Raw genomic sequence first — 17,266 nt, forward strand, 5'->3', positions numbered from 1 at the left:
AACCCGAACCCTAGCCCTAAGCCCTAACCCCTACCCTAACCCTAACCCTAACCCGAACCCTAGCCCTAAGCCCTAACCCCTACCCTAACCCCTACCCTAACCCTAACCCTAACCCTAACCCTAAGCCCTAACCCCTACCCTAACCCCTACCCTAACCCTAAGCCTAACCCTAACCCTAACCCTAAGCCCTAACCCTAACCCTAACCCCAGTGGACCCTTCTTTTAGCTTTGATGTTTGTATGCGTAATGTAGCATGATTCTTTAGAGCTAAGCATTTATGTTTAATTTCAATAGGCATTATTCAACAGTTTCATTATGCTACTTTCTAAACCACTTGGAAAGGGAAGGACTAATAAGGAATAAATCCACAGTAAAAGCAGTGAATTTGAAAAGTCTTGTTGTTGGGGATATTTGCTCTATAGCTGGGAATCCAATTCTGAGTAGTCTATGATAGCATGCAAGACATGCAGCGTATAATCCTGAACCTCTGGACAAAGCTTCCTGCCTCGCTCAAGGCCTTGTCCAACTGAAAATAAATGATTCACCGGTAGTATTTACCTGAACGGCTCGGACACAGACAGAGAGGAGGACGGCTCAGGGAGGGACAGACAGTGGACAGATGGAAGGGTGGTGTCGGGTGACGGACAGACAGTGGACAGAGGGAGGGGCTGGTGTCTGGTGATGGACAGACAGTGGACAGAGAGAGGGGCTGGTGTCTGGTGATGGACAGACAGTGGAAAGAGGGAGGGCTGTCGGGTGATGGACAGACAGTGGACAGAGGGAGGGGCTGGTGTCTGGTGATGGACAGACAGTGGACAGAGGGAGGGGTTGGTGTCTGGTGATGGACAGACAGTGGACAGAGGGAGGGGCTGGTGTCTGGTGATGCACAGACAGTGGACAGAGGGAGGGGTTGGTGTCTGGTGATGGACAGACAGTAGACAGAGGGAGGGGTTGGTGTCTGGTGATGGACAGACAGTGGACAGAGGGAGGGGCTGGTGTCCTGCTCAGGTCTTCTGCTCCTCTTCAGTGTGTTGCCATCGGTTTGACCTTCTGAATGTTCAGCGTTCCTAACCGAGTCGCCTATCTCTTAAAGGTCTGATGTCATGGTGGATATAATGGGTACATTACGTTGTTTGCACTTGGATGTGGATCATGAAAAGGATGGCAAGAAAATGAACTTATTAGTTGTGCTACATCAATGCCCAGTTGTCTTTGAAGCAACTCCTCCTAAATGACTCAGTAATGACCAACTTGTTCACTTCCAGTCGCTGCAGTAGATCAGCAGCACATTGATGGTGGACTGACTGTTCCTGTTGAACACCACTGGTCTGTATTCTGTCTCTCCGGGAGAATCACAAGCCATCAGAGCGAAACATGAAGCTAGCAGACACTCAGGGAAAAGGACTCAGAGACCCAGGGACAGAGACTCAGAGACCCAGGGACAGAGACTCAGAGACAGAGACTCAGAGACAGACTCAGAGACTCAGAGACCCAGGGACAGAGACTCAGGGACAGAGACTCAGAGACAGAGACTCAGAGAGAGAGACCCAGGGACAGAGACTCAGAGACAGAGACTCAGAGAGAGAGACTCAGAGACAGAGACTCAGAGACAGAGACCCAGGGACAGAGACCCAGGGACAGAGACCCAGGGACAGAGACTCAGAGAGAGAGACCCAGGGACAGAGACCCAGGGACAGAGACTCAGAGAGAGAGACCCAGGGACAGAGACCCAGAGACTCAGAGAGAGAGACCCAGGGACAGAGACTCAGAGAGAGAGACCCAGGGACAGAGACTCAGAGACAGAGACTCAGAGAGAGAGACTCAGAGACAAAGACTCAGAGACTCAGGGACAGAGACTCAGAGACAGAGACTCAGAGAGAGAGACTCAGAGACAGAGACCCAGGGACAGAGACCCAGGGACAGAGACTCAGGGAGAGAGACCCAGGGACAGAGACCCAGGGACAGAGACTCAGAGACAGAGACTCAGAGAGAGAGACTCAGAGACAAAGACTCAGAGACTTAGGGACAGAGACTCAGAGACAGAGACTCAGGGATAGAGACTCAGAGACAGAGCCTCATGTATGGTTGTCTGTCCCGGGGAGGAGATTGTCTCCGCGATACCGGAGGTCCTGCTTCACAGGCCCTTATTATTATTGTATTATATTATTATTTATACCTATAGGTATATTATACAGACGGCAGCGGAGACAGGAGAAGATGGCCTAGATTCACACACGCTCTCTCTCTTTCTCTCTCTCTCTCACTCTCTCTCTATCACTCTCTCTCTCTCCCTCACTCTCTTTCTCTATCTCTCACTCTCTCTCTATCACTCTCTCTCTCACTCTCTCTCCCTCACTCTCTCTCGCTATCTCTCTCTTCATTTGCTCGCTCTCTCTTTGTCCCTCTCTCTCTCTATCTGTCTCTGTCTTTGTATCTCACTCCCTCTCCCTCTTTCTCTCTCTCTCATCATTGCTCGCTCACTTTAACTGTCCTTCTCTCTGTCTCTGTCTGTCTCTCTCTCTCTCTCTCCCTCTCTCTCTCCACCTCCCCCTCTCTCTTACTGTGAGAATTAGAGTAATGCTAAAAGAGAATTCCAATGTTCTGCCTTGCATGTTTGTTTTTCTTTAATCTTTTTTTCTTATTTTTTGAAATCTCCAACCCTCTCAGATTGAACGTGCGTTGGTTGTGCCTGCGGATGTAAGGGTTGCCTAGCAACCAGCTGATGAGAGCAGCCTTGGGGCCTGCAGGAATGATGTCAGTCCGATTAGAGCCGGGATGGTGTGTTTCTGTGTTTGAGTGTGTGTGTGTGTGTGTGTCTCTCTCTTACTCTGTGTGTATGACAGAGGAAGAGAGGAGGGCCAGTCTAACCCTCCTCACAGTTCAACCTCTCACAGGTCACGTGACATGTTGCCTCAGTAGGCCACCGTTACGTAATTCTGCACAACCAGCCAGCCTCTGTACACGTGGCTATCTACGTGTGTGTGTGTGTGCTTGTGTGTGTGTGGATGCCTGTGCATTTTTATGCGTGCGACTTTGTGCTATAAATAAAACTAGCCTGTGTGGTTGTAGTGTGCGTGTGTGCGTGTGCAGACTGCTGTGCTGCTGTGCCTCAGAGACTGTGGCGCGTCATGCGGTGTGTGGGTGAACTCCGCTGATCAGCCGCTCTGCTCCAGCGGCGTGCTGTCAACAGGAAGTGACACGCCGTCCGTCGGCATCAACATGGAGGTCGGAGGGCCGGACGCAGTGCAAGGCGCTGGGGTCGGTCGGCCTCGTGTTTGGTCGGCCTCGTGATGCGGTCGGGCTCCGACGGGTTATTTATAGCAGAAGCAGTGATTTATAATTAATGTGCTGTTTGTGGATTATCTCCAGTGCAGAACACTGAACCCCCCCTCTGGCGTGGTTAGCTAACCCTAACCCTCAGGGTGGGAATAAGGCCAGACGCTAAAGAAGGCCTTGAACTGATTAGTCCAATAGGTAATTACACACTATCAACATCAACTCTCACCTCGTAGCAACAGACGGGCTACACTTGATCAGTGGGAAGACACCAGAGCATTGAATAGTTATGAAGCAATAACTGTTGATACTGTAAAGTAAGGCAGGGCAGCCAGGGGGTCACTGTTCGTACTGTAAAGCTATGATGCAGTGACTGTTCATACTGTAAAGTTATGATACAGTAACTGTTCATACTGTAAAGTTATGGAGTGACTGTAGATACTGTAAAGTAATGCAGTTACTGTTCATACTGTAAAGTAGCGCAGTGCAGCCACGGGGTCAGTAAAGTTATGATGGAGTACTGTAAAGTTATGATGGAGAGACTTAGATACTTTAAAGTTATGATGCATTGACTGTTCAACCTGCGAAGATATTTTGTGACTATTGATACTGTAAAGTAACACAGTGACTGTTGATACTGTAAAGTTATGCAGTGCAGCATGGGGGTCACTGGGGCAGAAAGATCCGATTTTGGCTCTACGTGCTAAATGAGCATGAAGGCTGCTCATGGACCCTAACCCTAGGGCTAGTTAACCAACCAGCGCCATGTTAACACATGAGCTCCTGGTTGTCCGCCCCCCCCCCCTCACATCACTGTGTGTGTGTGTGTGTGTTTTTATGCTTCTTTGCTTTTGATGTGTGTGTCTGTGTGTGTGCGACTTGCCATCACATCCATGTCCATTACACATCTAACAGTGTCACCATGTCTGTCTCTCTCACGCCATCTCATCCCCATCCTGTTTCCCGCTTCCCGCCTGACATTCTGTGGGGGCAAACTTAAAGCTGGTGTTGACAACTCAAAGCCGTAAGTTCCCATTTTGTCTGCTTCTCTGTTTTTTACCCATGATGCAAAGTGCTTTCACCATGGCCCAGTTTAGTTTTGGCAGAACCACTTTCCCCGTCTCCTTAGCTGCCCCTGGGCTGTTCCATATAGGAGAGGACAAAGGGAATCAGGGTTAGGGTTATCACACATTCTCATACAAAACATGGAGATTGGCCCCTTTTGAATGAATTGAAAGTGGGCCATTACAATATGTCTGCCCAGTCTCAGACCTGAAAGAGAGAAAACTTTAAAATAGTAGTGATAAGTAGATCAAAACAAACGCCTGGTGGAACTGTGTGAGTGTGTCTGAGTGTCTGTGTGTGTGTGTGTGTGTGTGTGTGTGTGTGTGTGTGTGTGTGTGTGTCCTCATATATGAGATGAGAGGTGATTAGGGTCACTGCTTTCTTTTGAGGCATTACTCCATGTATCAACTTCAGGGGCCATGAATCAACACTACATCCCTATCAGCCCTCTTTAACTCACACACATCTGCAGGTTGCGGTCCAGACCTCCAGTGGGACCTGACCCTGACCCTAACCTGTATGCCATCCTGAAGCTGAAAGCTGAGAATAGTGGATACATGTCGCTTTGGGTTTCCCTCATTTCGCTTAACGTTTCCATATGCCAGATGAAACGATCAGTACATATGAATAAGTAATGATCAATTTTGACTCATCAAACAAATGTGTTAATATTTGTTATCAGTGAAGTGAAGAAGGAAATGATTCCTATATTCTGTCTTCCCTCGAGCTGTGGAGGTGGATCATGAATGATAAGGCTCTTAATTGGTTCAGTTGTGGACAGAATTAACTTTCAGATGAACATCTTCATTAGTGAATGAACTGAAAAAAAAAAAAATTACTGGAAATATTTCCCTTGACTGCTTTATTCAGGGACAAGCTCAGGCTAATACCGCCCCCTACTGTATGTTAAGCGCCATCACAACACAACGTAATACAAGGCAATACAACGTCGCGACGCAGAGGAGGCAAAAGTTGTGTGGACGCAACTTTTGCGCTTTGTATTTATAGTTGTATTCATAGTATTTATAGTATTTATAGCAAACAACTCAAACAAATCTTCATATGCAGGACTACAAAACTGTATCTTTAGCTCCGATTAGATTCAGTAAGATTATTTTTTAAAATTAAAATATAAAAATAAAATAACAGCTGAGAGAAGAGTCAAAACAACTCGGGACTCATCACTCAACCCCTCATCACTCAATCCAAGGTGGTAAGTTTGGTCTCAGCTTTGGAAGGGACACTTCACAGACCTAACCCAAAATCGCTACGTAGACTGCATCATGGTGAACAATAAATAAATCAAAATCTAGATTTACATGTGCACTTATTCACATTTAAAGTAGCCTACTGCAAAAAAAAAAGGTCAGGTGAGTAGAAGTTAGGAAATGTGAAAAATGCGGAGGCAGGTCAGAAGTCCAGACGGGTTGGCCTCTGTGGGTACCGGATTGACTCGGGGTCCTAGATGCGCAATAATGACGCACTTCCTGTAAACGCTGTCTTTTAAATGCGCACGCGCGTTTCATTCATTCCCATGTTATTCCCAAGTATTAATGATCTCCTCTAATCTATGAATAATAATCTAATGTACTAATTATTGTTGCCTATACTTGGGTAATATATAAAAGAAGAATCGGTTAACTCCATTCACTGAACGGGGCGGTCCACTTTATTTCCAGCGCTCCCAACTCAGAGTCAAAACACACCGACCCACACGCAGACACTTCCATTCTCCTCCTTCAAAATAAGAGTCCCCAACAGGAACTAGGTTACATATGCATTCATCAGTGCTTTTAGACGTGTTTCCAATGGCTTTGTTTGTGCGAAAGAACGGGCTGCGTTCAATTAAATCAAAACCAAAACGGATTGAGCCTTCTTTTAATGCCCATGATTGAGCCTGTTTATAAACAACCCTTCCGGGTTTTGTCCGTTGGCTTGTGTTGATACGTCAAGTGTTGATACGTCATCTGTAGACGCAGGACCCCGAGTCGATCTGGCAGCCGAGTCGATCCGGTACCCACACCGATACGGTGCCAAACTCTGTCCCGGTGCCAGATAACTCCACTCCGGGTGCTCCGGGCTTTCCCGCCATGCGGCAGTTCTACCACTGATGAGCGGTTGGCTCCCGTGCGTGCATGCTCAGAGGTTTACGTGAATATTTAATCGGTGCTCGTGCCCATCGCGCGACGTATACGAACCGAGGGACTTCTCGCCGCGCGCTACCCCCCCCCCCCCCCCCCCCCCCCCCCAAATCGCCGTGTCTTTGGCCGCCCTGTTTGGCAAGAGTTTGCAAAACAGTATTATATTAAATGCATTATGTAAAATATATTTCCATTATATTAAAAAATAATGAATCAAAATATTGGTAGGGACAAGCCTTTCTTTCCCAAAGTTGGTCAGGACATGTCCCTCCGTCCCTATGCAAAATAACGCCCTTGACTCAACCCCTCATCAGCAGAACGGACTCAGCCTTCTGGCGTTTGTCTTCACGCAAGACGATTCTTAACCCCACCTTCTAGACCCTAACTCACCAGCTGAGGGGATAGATACCCCACTCCCTCTTCTAGACCCTAACACACCAGCTGAGGGGATAGATACCCCACTCCCTCTTCTAGACCCTAACACACCAGCTGAGGGGATAGATACCCCACTCCCTCTTCTAGACCCTAACACACCAGCTGAGGGGATAGATACCCCCCACACAGGAGAGAAGCTCTCCTCTGCGCTGCAGCCCCGTCCGCAGGGTGGGGGTGAACTAAGGCATTAAGTGGATAGTAAATATAATAAATCTACATTTGAATCTTGTTCTTCACTGAGGATGGAGGTCGTCTGCTGATGGTGACTCCTGACCTCTAGGGTTAGGCTGTGACCTCTAGGGTTAGGCTGTGACCTCTAGGGTTAGGCTGTGACCTCTAACCCTCGCTGTGTCTCCTGCAGGACCCCCGCAGACGAGGCGGCCTCGCGGCCGGTGGCCGGCCTCAGCACCACGCCCCCTGCCGGCCTCCCGCCCCTCCAGCAGCCCCGCGCCGGCAGCCCGCCTGACTCCGGCGCCTCCTCGCTCACCCCCTGCTCCTCGCTGCCGCCGTCCGCCTCCCCCACGCTGACGGAGGCCTTCGGCCTGGCCACGCCCCCGCTGGGCGGCGGCTACAGCCTGGGCTCCTCCTCCTGCGGAGGCTCCTCCCGCTCGCCGTCGCCGCTCTCCCTCCTGCAGGCTGCCGCCGCCGCCTCGGGGAAGCCCTTCGCCGGGAAGCCGGTGGACCTGTGGAGCAAGGCGGACGTGGCGGACTGGCTGGACAGCCTGAACCTGGCGGAGCACCGCGACGCCTTCCTGGACAACGAGATCGAGGGCGCCCACCTGGCCTCGCTGCGCAAGGAGGACCTGATCGACCTGGGCGTGACGCGGGTCGGCCACCGCATGAACATCGAGCGGGCGCTGAAGCTGCTGACGGACAGATAGGCCCCCGGGGGGCGGGGCCACCCGCCTGGAGGGGGCGGGGCCACCCGCCGGGGGCTCCTAGGGGCGGGTTAGGGGGGGTCGGCGTCCCCCCCCCGTCTGGCGTCGCCATGGAGACGGGGTGTGATGGGAGGGGGCCCCTCCTCTGCAGGCGCCCCGCCCCCCAGGGGGCCGTCGACCAGAGGAGCGACCTGACGCTCCATTGAGCGGTGTCTCCTCTGGGCGGGAGGACTGGGAGGACTGGGAGGACTGGGAGGACTGGTGAGGCTCCCAGTCCTCCGTGCTGCTCACCAGCTGAGCTGGACAGCACTCCTTTTCTATCTTTGCTAGAGTTGCTCAGAAATAGTATTTCTTCACCGTTTTGTTTGAAAATAGGAATCTTATCCCACTTGATTAGCACAGCGATCTTGGGTATACTAAACACACAAACACACACCTTTTTCACAGTGCCACATACCAACACACACAAACACACACACACATGGGTTCACCTTTTTCACAACCTTTCATACAACACTCACACAAACACTATGCTAGCACACAGATAACGCACAACCATGCACATTCACAACGTTGTCACTGCAATGGCCTTCTCCTCCTCTTCCTCCTCCTCCTCCCCCTCAGAAAGAGCAGTGCATGATGGGAGGGGCCCTCCTAGGAAGCCCCATTGTAGCAGGTTACAGTCCAGTGTCTGTCCACCCGTCCTTCAATACTAGAACCAAAGTCCCTCATCACTAGAACCACAGTCCCTCACCACTAGAACCACAGTCCCTCACCACTAGAACCACAGTCCCTCACCACTAGAACCAGTCCCTCATCAATAGAACCACAGTCCCTCATCACTAGAACCACAGTCCCTCATCACTAGAACCACAGTCCCTCATCACTAGAACCACAGTCCCTCACCACTAGAACCACAGTCCCTCAACACTAGAACCACAGTTCCTCATCACACAGTCCCTGACCACTAGAACCACAGTCCCTCACCACTAGAACCACAGTCCCTGACCACTAGAACCACAGTCCCTCATCACTAGAACCACAGTCCCTCACCACTAGAACCACAGTCCCTCACCACTAGAACCACAGTCCCTCACCACTAGAACCACAGTCCCTCATCACTAGAATCACAGTCCCTCATCACTAGAACCACAGTCCCTCACCACTAGAACCACAGTCCCTCAACACTAGAACCACAGTTCCTCATCACACAGTCCCTGACCACTAGAACCATAGTCCCTCACCACTAGACTCACAGTCCCTGACCACTAGAACCACAGTCCCTCACCACTAGAACCACAGTCCCTCATCACTAGAACCACAGTCCCTCATCACTAGAACCACAGTCCCTCACCACTAGAACCACAGTCCCTCACCACTAGAACCACAGTCCCTCACCACAAGAACCACAGTCCCTCATCACTAGAACCACAGTCCCTCACCACTAGAACCACAGTCCCTCACCACTAGAACCACAGTCCCTCATCAGGAAGTCCTTTAGAGGCCGTTTGTCGAGCAGAGGTAGAGATTCCAGGGTCACATCCGCCAGAAGAAATCCGGTGTTTGGAAACCAACATCTGGATGTGTTTGTTAGCAGTTACAGCCCGGCTGTAAAACCCAGGTTTTACCTGATGAAACTGGAAATTCACATATCGCCAGAATGCAGTAGGTGTGTCTGTGAAGTAGAGCACCAAGTGGTATTTCACTGTATTTTATATTTGACTTTGTTTTATTTATTCCCCCTAAAATATGAAGGATGCGTTGTGACCAGCTTGTGTGTGTGTGTGTGTGTTTTTGTGTGTGTGTGTGTGTTTTTGTGTGTGTGTGTGTGTGTGTGTGCAAGCAAAAAGTAGCTGTGTTCGGCTCCAATTGTCCTTCCCGTCATAAAAGATAACTTTTGCTGACATTGAATCCATCCGAGTAGATCCCCACATAACTGTCTTATATATTTATATATTTATATATATTTGCAACAAATATAGCTCATATAGTATAACAACGATGTGCAATACATGGCCTCAGTAGAGCTAACTAAGGTTAGCATCTAAAGGTGGTTTCATGGTAAAGGACTTCAGAGTGTTGGTATTGGGATCAGTGTGAGCAGCGTCCTGTACCCCCACATCCTAACCATCGCTCTGTCACCCTTCATTTACCCAACAGACAACGCTAATGCTGTACATACATTAGACCGCTTCATCCAATGACAGAGCATTGAAAGGCGTGAAGCAACGCCATGTGTAAATGAGTAGATACTGTGAGGATGTACACGTTTGACACGGGCCAGTACTAACCCTAACCCTCACCCTAACGCTAACCCTAACCCTCACCCTAACCCTAACCCTGACCTTAACCCTAACCCTAACCCTGACCTTAACCCTAACCCTAACCCTGACCCTAACCCTACCCCTAACCCTCACCCTAACGCTTTATGGAGTTTGAGCAGTCTTATGGTCCTGGGAGATCTGGTGATCTGGAGCTCTGGTGATCTGATGATCTGTTGATCTGGTGATCTGGTGATCTTGTTTTAAGGGATACCAATGGTCCTGCTTTAGCGGTTATACTATAATTGGTTTGTCCAGCATTTGGTGAAGGGTGGATTGTAGTCAATACAGTCGAAAGCCATCTGCATTGTTTTCAAGCATGTATATAAGAGTGATCAACGGAGGGAGAATAAAACATAATAAAAATAGATTAATATATGTATGGTGTAATACTAGGGTTAGAGATAAAAAAAATATATAGGATCAATTTATGAAGGGTATTTTATGGCAGTATATAAAATGACCTGCTCTGCTCTCATTGGTCCCCACGCAGGGTTAGAGCTCAGAGGTGATGGTAATGCTCTGCTCTCATTGGTCCCCACGCATCGTTAGAGCTGGCATCTCTTGCCCATGGAGGCCCCTCTCTTCAGTCCCATGATCAGTTTATCTGGGTTTCTGTCCGGTTCACTTCGAGGGGAACGAAGCACACGACTGATCTAATACATATGGTAAAGAAATCAGATGTTATCATTTTGGACAGATACCGCAATTTCCATATGGGTGTCTATTAGAAAGTATCATCATTTTTTCATCACAATTTAAATGTTCTCTTAAGAACCTGAAATCATGATGTGAGATTTGTTGGTCTGGACCAAATAAACATGTTTTCATCTGGAGATTCTGTAGGCAAGGAAATCTCATACACTTCATTTGTAACAGTGATATACTATAATATAATATAATGGTGTTATACTATAGCATAATGTTGTTATTCATTAACACATTTTACCGACACCAACACGTCAGCTAAATCGTTGTCTTATCAGGCCCTGACTTCACACATCGCCTGTGGAAGTGTCAAGGATTCTGTGCAATCCATATATACACAACCCTGTGTTCTGTGAACATTTTAGTCGTATGTTTGCGTCAGATGTTAGACCCAAGTTAGGATAAGCCTCCGTGTGTTCCATTCAAGCTGCATCTCTCTCACTCGCCCCATCCGCGGCAGAATGCTGATAAGAGGAGGGTGTTTATTAAAGAATCAGGAAGAGAGGTGGCTGATAGCGGGGTGAACTGTGGTGAGCTGATCCTGAGAGACTATGCTGCTATAATCTGTTCCTTTCTTGAACTAAAGGGAACTCAGAGTGTCTTGAGGGGACCATTAAACAAAGCACAGTATTTTTAAAATTTGTATAGAGTTCTATCAAAAATTTTATAGAGGTTTTCTGAAGAAGAAAATGTTCAACTCGTGTGGATTGCCAAAAAAAGAGGAATACTATACAATAAGAAAGTGAATACTATTAGATTTATGGGTTATGTAAGAAGCAATATTTATCCTGAGTCTCCTTGGTTGTGTTTTTTCCCATTATAAAGTTATATATCATATGACCACATATCAGTGTTTTTTAAAGAAGACTTTATGAGATTCTATTGCATTTTAGATAAGATATTTGGCCAATCAGCAGACACAAATCCAGTTTCTTCTAAATACCATTTGCCTGGTTGGGTCTAGAGTGTGCAATGTATGTATAAATGATTCAAATCTCCTCTCCGTAAATATAAACTATTCTGGGTCCATGTTGGTAGAAAATAATGCTGCACCTATAAATAAATCCAGAAAAAAAACGTAAAATATTATAAAATATAAAGAATAGGATAATTGCTGACGTCTTGAAGCAACACCAACCTACTTTCTATGTGGGAACTTAGCAGTCATTAGAAGTAGTAGAACGTTCTCCCCCCCCCCCCGGTGTCGTACCACCAGGCTCACCTTCACACCCTTTGAACCACATTCCCACTGTCACGTCGTCAGAGCCCTCGGGTGACTGTTCATTCATATTATTTTATTTTTTTCCATTGATAGAATTGTAATTTAAGTCTTCGTAGAAGCTAAGATGTTTTGGCTATTTTTGTGGGAAGAACTAATGTGTCCATGTTTTCTATGTTGCTGTAATTTTGTGCTACCAAAACCAATTTAGAGTAAACTAATTAACGAAACGAAAACGAGAGAATAACTGCACTCTTCCTCCCTCTGCCCCCACCCCCCCTTCCTCAAGACTTCTTGTATGGCAACCAAACTTCACTGTAAGAAATAAATATAACATTGCACTAGTGTGGTATATCTCTTTTTAGCTTGTGCCTTCTGTGATTATTTTTTTGTGTACATTTTCATTCAATGTAGTTTGTGATTTGTAGATTTGTGTCATGTAATCTCACCCTACTTTAGTTTTGTTATTGATACTTATAATACAGTGTATAAAATACTCAGGTTTCCGAAACTTGCCTCAACAATGTAGAATTTCTTTCATGATCAGCTGGTAGAGCATTAGCACTGCCATGGAGAATGGTACGATTTAATTCAAGAATATGAACCAAACAAATGTAGTAATTAATATTATTTAATACGCGGGTCCAAGGGTTAGGATTCCCGGACACCTATGGTATAACATATTGTGTAACATATTGTATAACATAAAAGTGTTAACAACTTTTCGTGGGTCGTAACCATGGCGATAACTAGAGATGCTACGATTGATCAGACACGATCATGAGAATATATTGAGAACTTGCATAACTCATGTACACCTGGATAAGTATCCAATGTACCGCGCGCTTTACCCTACATAGAGCGGCGAAGTCACGCCTCTTCCGGTAGAGTCCATTGGACCTATGAGATCGAAAAATATGAATTGGTTTCAATGGAGAGAAAGTCGTTATTTTCTGATCCCAGTCTTTATATGCCCCGGATTACACATATGTTGTTTGTGGATTTAAATGATAATTTTTCATGTCAAGAGTTTGACTGTTTATTGTGCAATTGTTCAGTTAAAGGCTGTAGAGAAAACACAATGAGAAAGACTACACGTCTCGTATGTGACGTCACGCTCCCTGCGACTGGCGTGGACAAGACCGACAATCTCCCCATCGGCATAACTGAAACTCTCCACATACCCCGATTTATAATTGCTTTCACCTCTTTTGATGCTTTTATCCTCCCCTTGGAAAAAACCCAACATTATCAAACTTCTTCACGAAAATGTTTAGTTTTCTTTGCATGAAAAATTATCATTTAAATCCACAAACATATGTGTAATCCGGGGCATATAAAGAATGGGACCAGAAAATAATTACTTTCTCTCCTTTGAAACCCATTCATATTTTTCGATCTCATAGGTCCCATGGGCTCTACCGGAAGAGGCGTGACTTCGCCACTCTACAGCAGTACAATTATTGAGTGGGTAACGGCTGCGGCCTGCTGCAATACAATCGTCTGCAGCGGGAGGCGGGGCTTGACCGTCCAGCAGGTCAAGCCCCGCCCATGACACACGCGTCACACGCCAAGCTCTGCGTAGAAGTTCAGGGACAGTCGGGATTTCGGAAACTCAGTAGAAACAGCGCCTGGGGAGGATTTTCCCCTACTACTACCCTATAAAAACTGTCTTTGCAATGTCTTTTGCAGCGACATATTGTGTTTTTGCTATTAATAGATAGGTTTGTCATTGTTTGTCATTAACGGAAACCCGAGAACAGCAAAATGCAGAGAAGTGAGTGATTATTTTATAGGCTACATCAATTATATAGGCTATAAAAATTAGACTGTACAACAATCAAAGAAAGCATTATACAATTTTTCTATAATTTTACTATCTTCCAGTGATGTAGGTCTGCATCAGTCTAAAAAACATACCTTGAAAAACTTTTTTTCACCCCTTCTCACCTATACAGCATCATGACCTGTATTGATGTGTCACTGCCTTTGTTACTGTATGTGCCCGTTTATGTGGAGTGTATTTTGGGACTTGTCCAGGTAATCAAGGGCAGTGGTTCTCAGTTGACTGGTTAAGTAAAAAAGTGCAACCCTTTTCATGGAATATCATAATGATAGATGATTGGAAAAAGCCAGTGATAGCAAATAATGCAAATCATTACCAAAAGAAATGTTTCAGTAGGTCAGGCAAAAAAAATAAAATATACATCTATATATATATATGTATACACACATATAATATTGGTGCAGCATTCATGCAGACCAAGTTATTTCAATGCCTTTTTTCTTGATCCATAAAGATGTTATGAAGTGGATGATCCTGGTGGTTGTTCTGAATGGCCTCTCATCTTCAGTGTACATCTCTCCACCACCAAGTAGTTTTCCCAGTTTTTTTGCCTTGCATCCTTGTGTCTGATGCCACCTCACCAGCAGAATGAGAAAAGAAAACGACAATCTTGCCACCACAGACTGAAAAATCATCTGCAGCATCTAACTACAGATAAAATGACTCAAGGACTCAAGAAAATTATTTTCATTTATTGGCCTGTTAAACATATCAACATATAACTGACCAATATAAGCAGTAGAAAACAAATAAATGAAGCATGAATGATGAGAGAGGGTCATGTCCTGTCATCTCTGTCCCTCCTGAAAGGAAAGCATAACATGTTACTCGATTTGCCGTAGCATATTCTTGAGCATGGTTGCACAGCACAGGCATCCTTGAGCATAGCTGCAGCAGGTTTGGCGACAGGCTCTGCCTTGGTTATTCGTTCCTTTAATGATCTGCTTTGCAGACCCATCCATCGGGAAACATAAAAACAGAGCCCACAGGTGGATGCTAGGTAGGAGGTGGGTTTCCAAAACCCCATAGGAGCAGCAGCAGCAAGATCTAAGCAGCAGCAGCATAGCCTGGGATGAGCAGGTAAGCTGGGGGGGGTTTAAATAGCACGCCTTATTTGAATGAGGAGAGCATGTGACTGATCAGTTCATCACGATGGGCGCAGCATGAGTCGTCTGCCTGAACTAGCCTTGCAGGCTTCGTATCATGAAGGATGAAAAAAATCAAATATTGTCAGAGCTTTGAAAAATGTTTTGAGATAAGACACACTCACCGATAAATTCACAACTCTACTCAGGGAAGCACATCTGGCAGAAGTTGGGGCAGAAGGCCGGGTGTGAGCTCTCGCTGTAAATCCCCTGCAGCTCCCCTCTCTTCCCCCTTCCTGCGTAGCCTGTGGGTAAATAAAAGATTTATTAATTTATTAAGAGTTATTTTTTGAGTCCCCACTTAATTTTTAGAATTTGGTGCTTATCTTGAATATCATTACTGACAATTTCAAATGTTTCAAAATGTGCTCTACTACAATCTTTTTAAGGATGCGCGGACACCCTGTGCAATTAGTGCAAAACATCCCACTAGAGACATTTCACTGCATGTCAGACGTTTCAAATGAAAACATAGTGATTGTTCACGAGTCGAGTCGAGAGATGTGAATAAAGTTTTTCATTTAATGCATTTATTGTAGCAACGTAATTTCACTCACCGACATCATTTCTCCTTGATGAAATCTACCTATTTAATACTTGCAAAAACACAATATCCTCCATCCTGAGTTTCCGAAATCCCGACTGTCCCTGAACTTCTACGCAGAGCTTGGCATGTGACGCGTGTGTCATGGGCGGGGCAAGCGTGTGTCATGGGCGGGGCTTGACCTGCTGGACGGTCAAGCCCCGCCTCCCATTGCATTGCAGCAGGCCGCAGCCGTTAGTACTTGCAATTATTCGGCGAAGGCGAAGTGAATAGTGGGGAATAGGGTTGGATTTAGTGATTCGTTTCCGCGAATCAGTTCGCGTCATTCAGTTCGCCATGACGAGTCGTTCGCGAATCGTACGTTCGTTCGTTCAGTCGAGTTTCCGGTAGCGGTGAATCGAATCATGGAATGAACGGCTCAGACTCAACGCCTCCCTCGTTCTCATTCTCATACGTCAACATTACAACTTTAACCAAACGCAGCGGGATGGGGGGTGTAGTTGATTATTGGATGTTTAACATATCAGCAAAATAATAGACTTGATTTAGCAATGATGGTGGGTGTCCCGGGTGTTTTAGGCTCCCATAAACAGAACCCTGTGCAGCCAAAGACTAAATCTAGCTGCCAAAATTAACACTGCCTTCAAAACGAGAGTTGGTTAATTGTGAAAAATGCATTAAACTGTCATCAGACAACGCAGTTATACGCTATTGTAATGACCTCGCCGGTGACAAACCAGGTCACTGAAAACCCGTAACCAACCTCAAAAAGCCACACTAACAACAACCGGTTACCCGGGCAACCCCCCAACCCGGTCCCTTCAACGTGCAAGCCCCCACCCTCCTGTTCTCCCAAGGCCCTCCCCCAGCTGACCTGATGATTCGCCCCCCACACTGATTGACAAGAAGAACATCCAATGCATGCACAGAGAACAACTGGCATAACGGACAACGAAGTACAATGCAACACATAACACACAAACTCTTTAAATGTCCCAGGGTCGCTACACTATAGACTCTAGAGTTTCTGGTATAAACTGGGACGAATTTCAAATGATAAATATGTACACTTTATGTTGAAAGTATACTGTCGCGATTTCCATTGAAACGAATTGTGCGGTGACTAGTCTTCACAACGAGAGCTGGTAGGTTGTGAAAAATGTGGTATAAAGGCTGGGACGAATTTCGAATTATAAATATGTACAATGCATCCTTTAAATACGTCCATGCAACAGATGGCCAATGTGAATAATAGATAACTCGCTCACTAAGCCCATTTGTTTTTTCCCCATTAAACCGGTTGATTTCTGTCTCTGATTGACTAAAATTCAACGAGCGCGTCCTAGACTCAGTCCTAGAACAGCATACGATTGGCTGGCTCTCGTGAGTCGTGACGTCTCTCAGTCGGTCCCTCCTCACCACTCACACAGTGAGTGAACGAACTGTCAGCGAGTCAGCGACTAGTGGGTGACTCGCTGAGATCTAAATCATGGGATATTGCCCAATTTCCCGAGATAGCGAACCAATCAAATTGCGCCATTTTAGGAGGTTCACGTGCAGCAAATACTAAAGAAAAATATATGGAAGATTCCCATTCCCCTGCCATTCTGTGATCGGCAAATCATGATTTTGCTGATCGGTAATCTGTCCTTAAATTTCTGATCGAAGCATCTAACCCCTCTTTCCTA

The 17,266-nt window shown here is 46.3% G+C and overlaps 1 protein-coding gene across 1 annotated transcript in view; it reads left to right on the top strand.

Annotated features, from left to right (window-relative positions):
• The window catches only part of LOC307075591 (SH3 and multiple ankyrin repeat domains protein 2-like), a gene marked incomplete at its 3' end in the record, with an annotated part of 106,304 nt that extends 98,506 nt beyond the window's left edge, over positions 1-7,798 (top strand). Inside the window, exon 23 of the mRNA XM_079736232.1 lies at positions 7,279-7,798. Coding sequence (XP_079592358.1) covers positions 7,279-7,798 — 520 coding nt within the window. The remainder of the gene's footprint in view (positions 1-7,278) is intronic.
• Between the last annotated feature and the right edge of the window lie 9,468 nt (positions 7,799-17,266).

The sequence above is a fragment of the Pollachius pollachius genome (genome assembly GCF_949987615.1).
Source record: "Pollachius pollachius genome assembly, chromosome: 5".
Taxonomy (NCBI): Eukaryota; Metazoa; Chordata; class Actinopteri; order Gadiformes; family Gadidae; genus Pollachius; species Pollachius pollachius.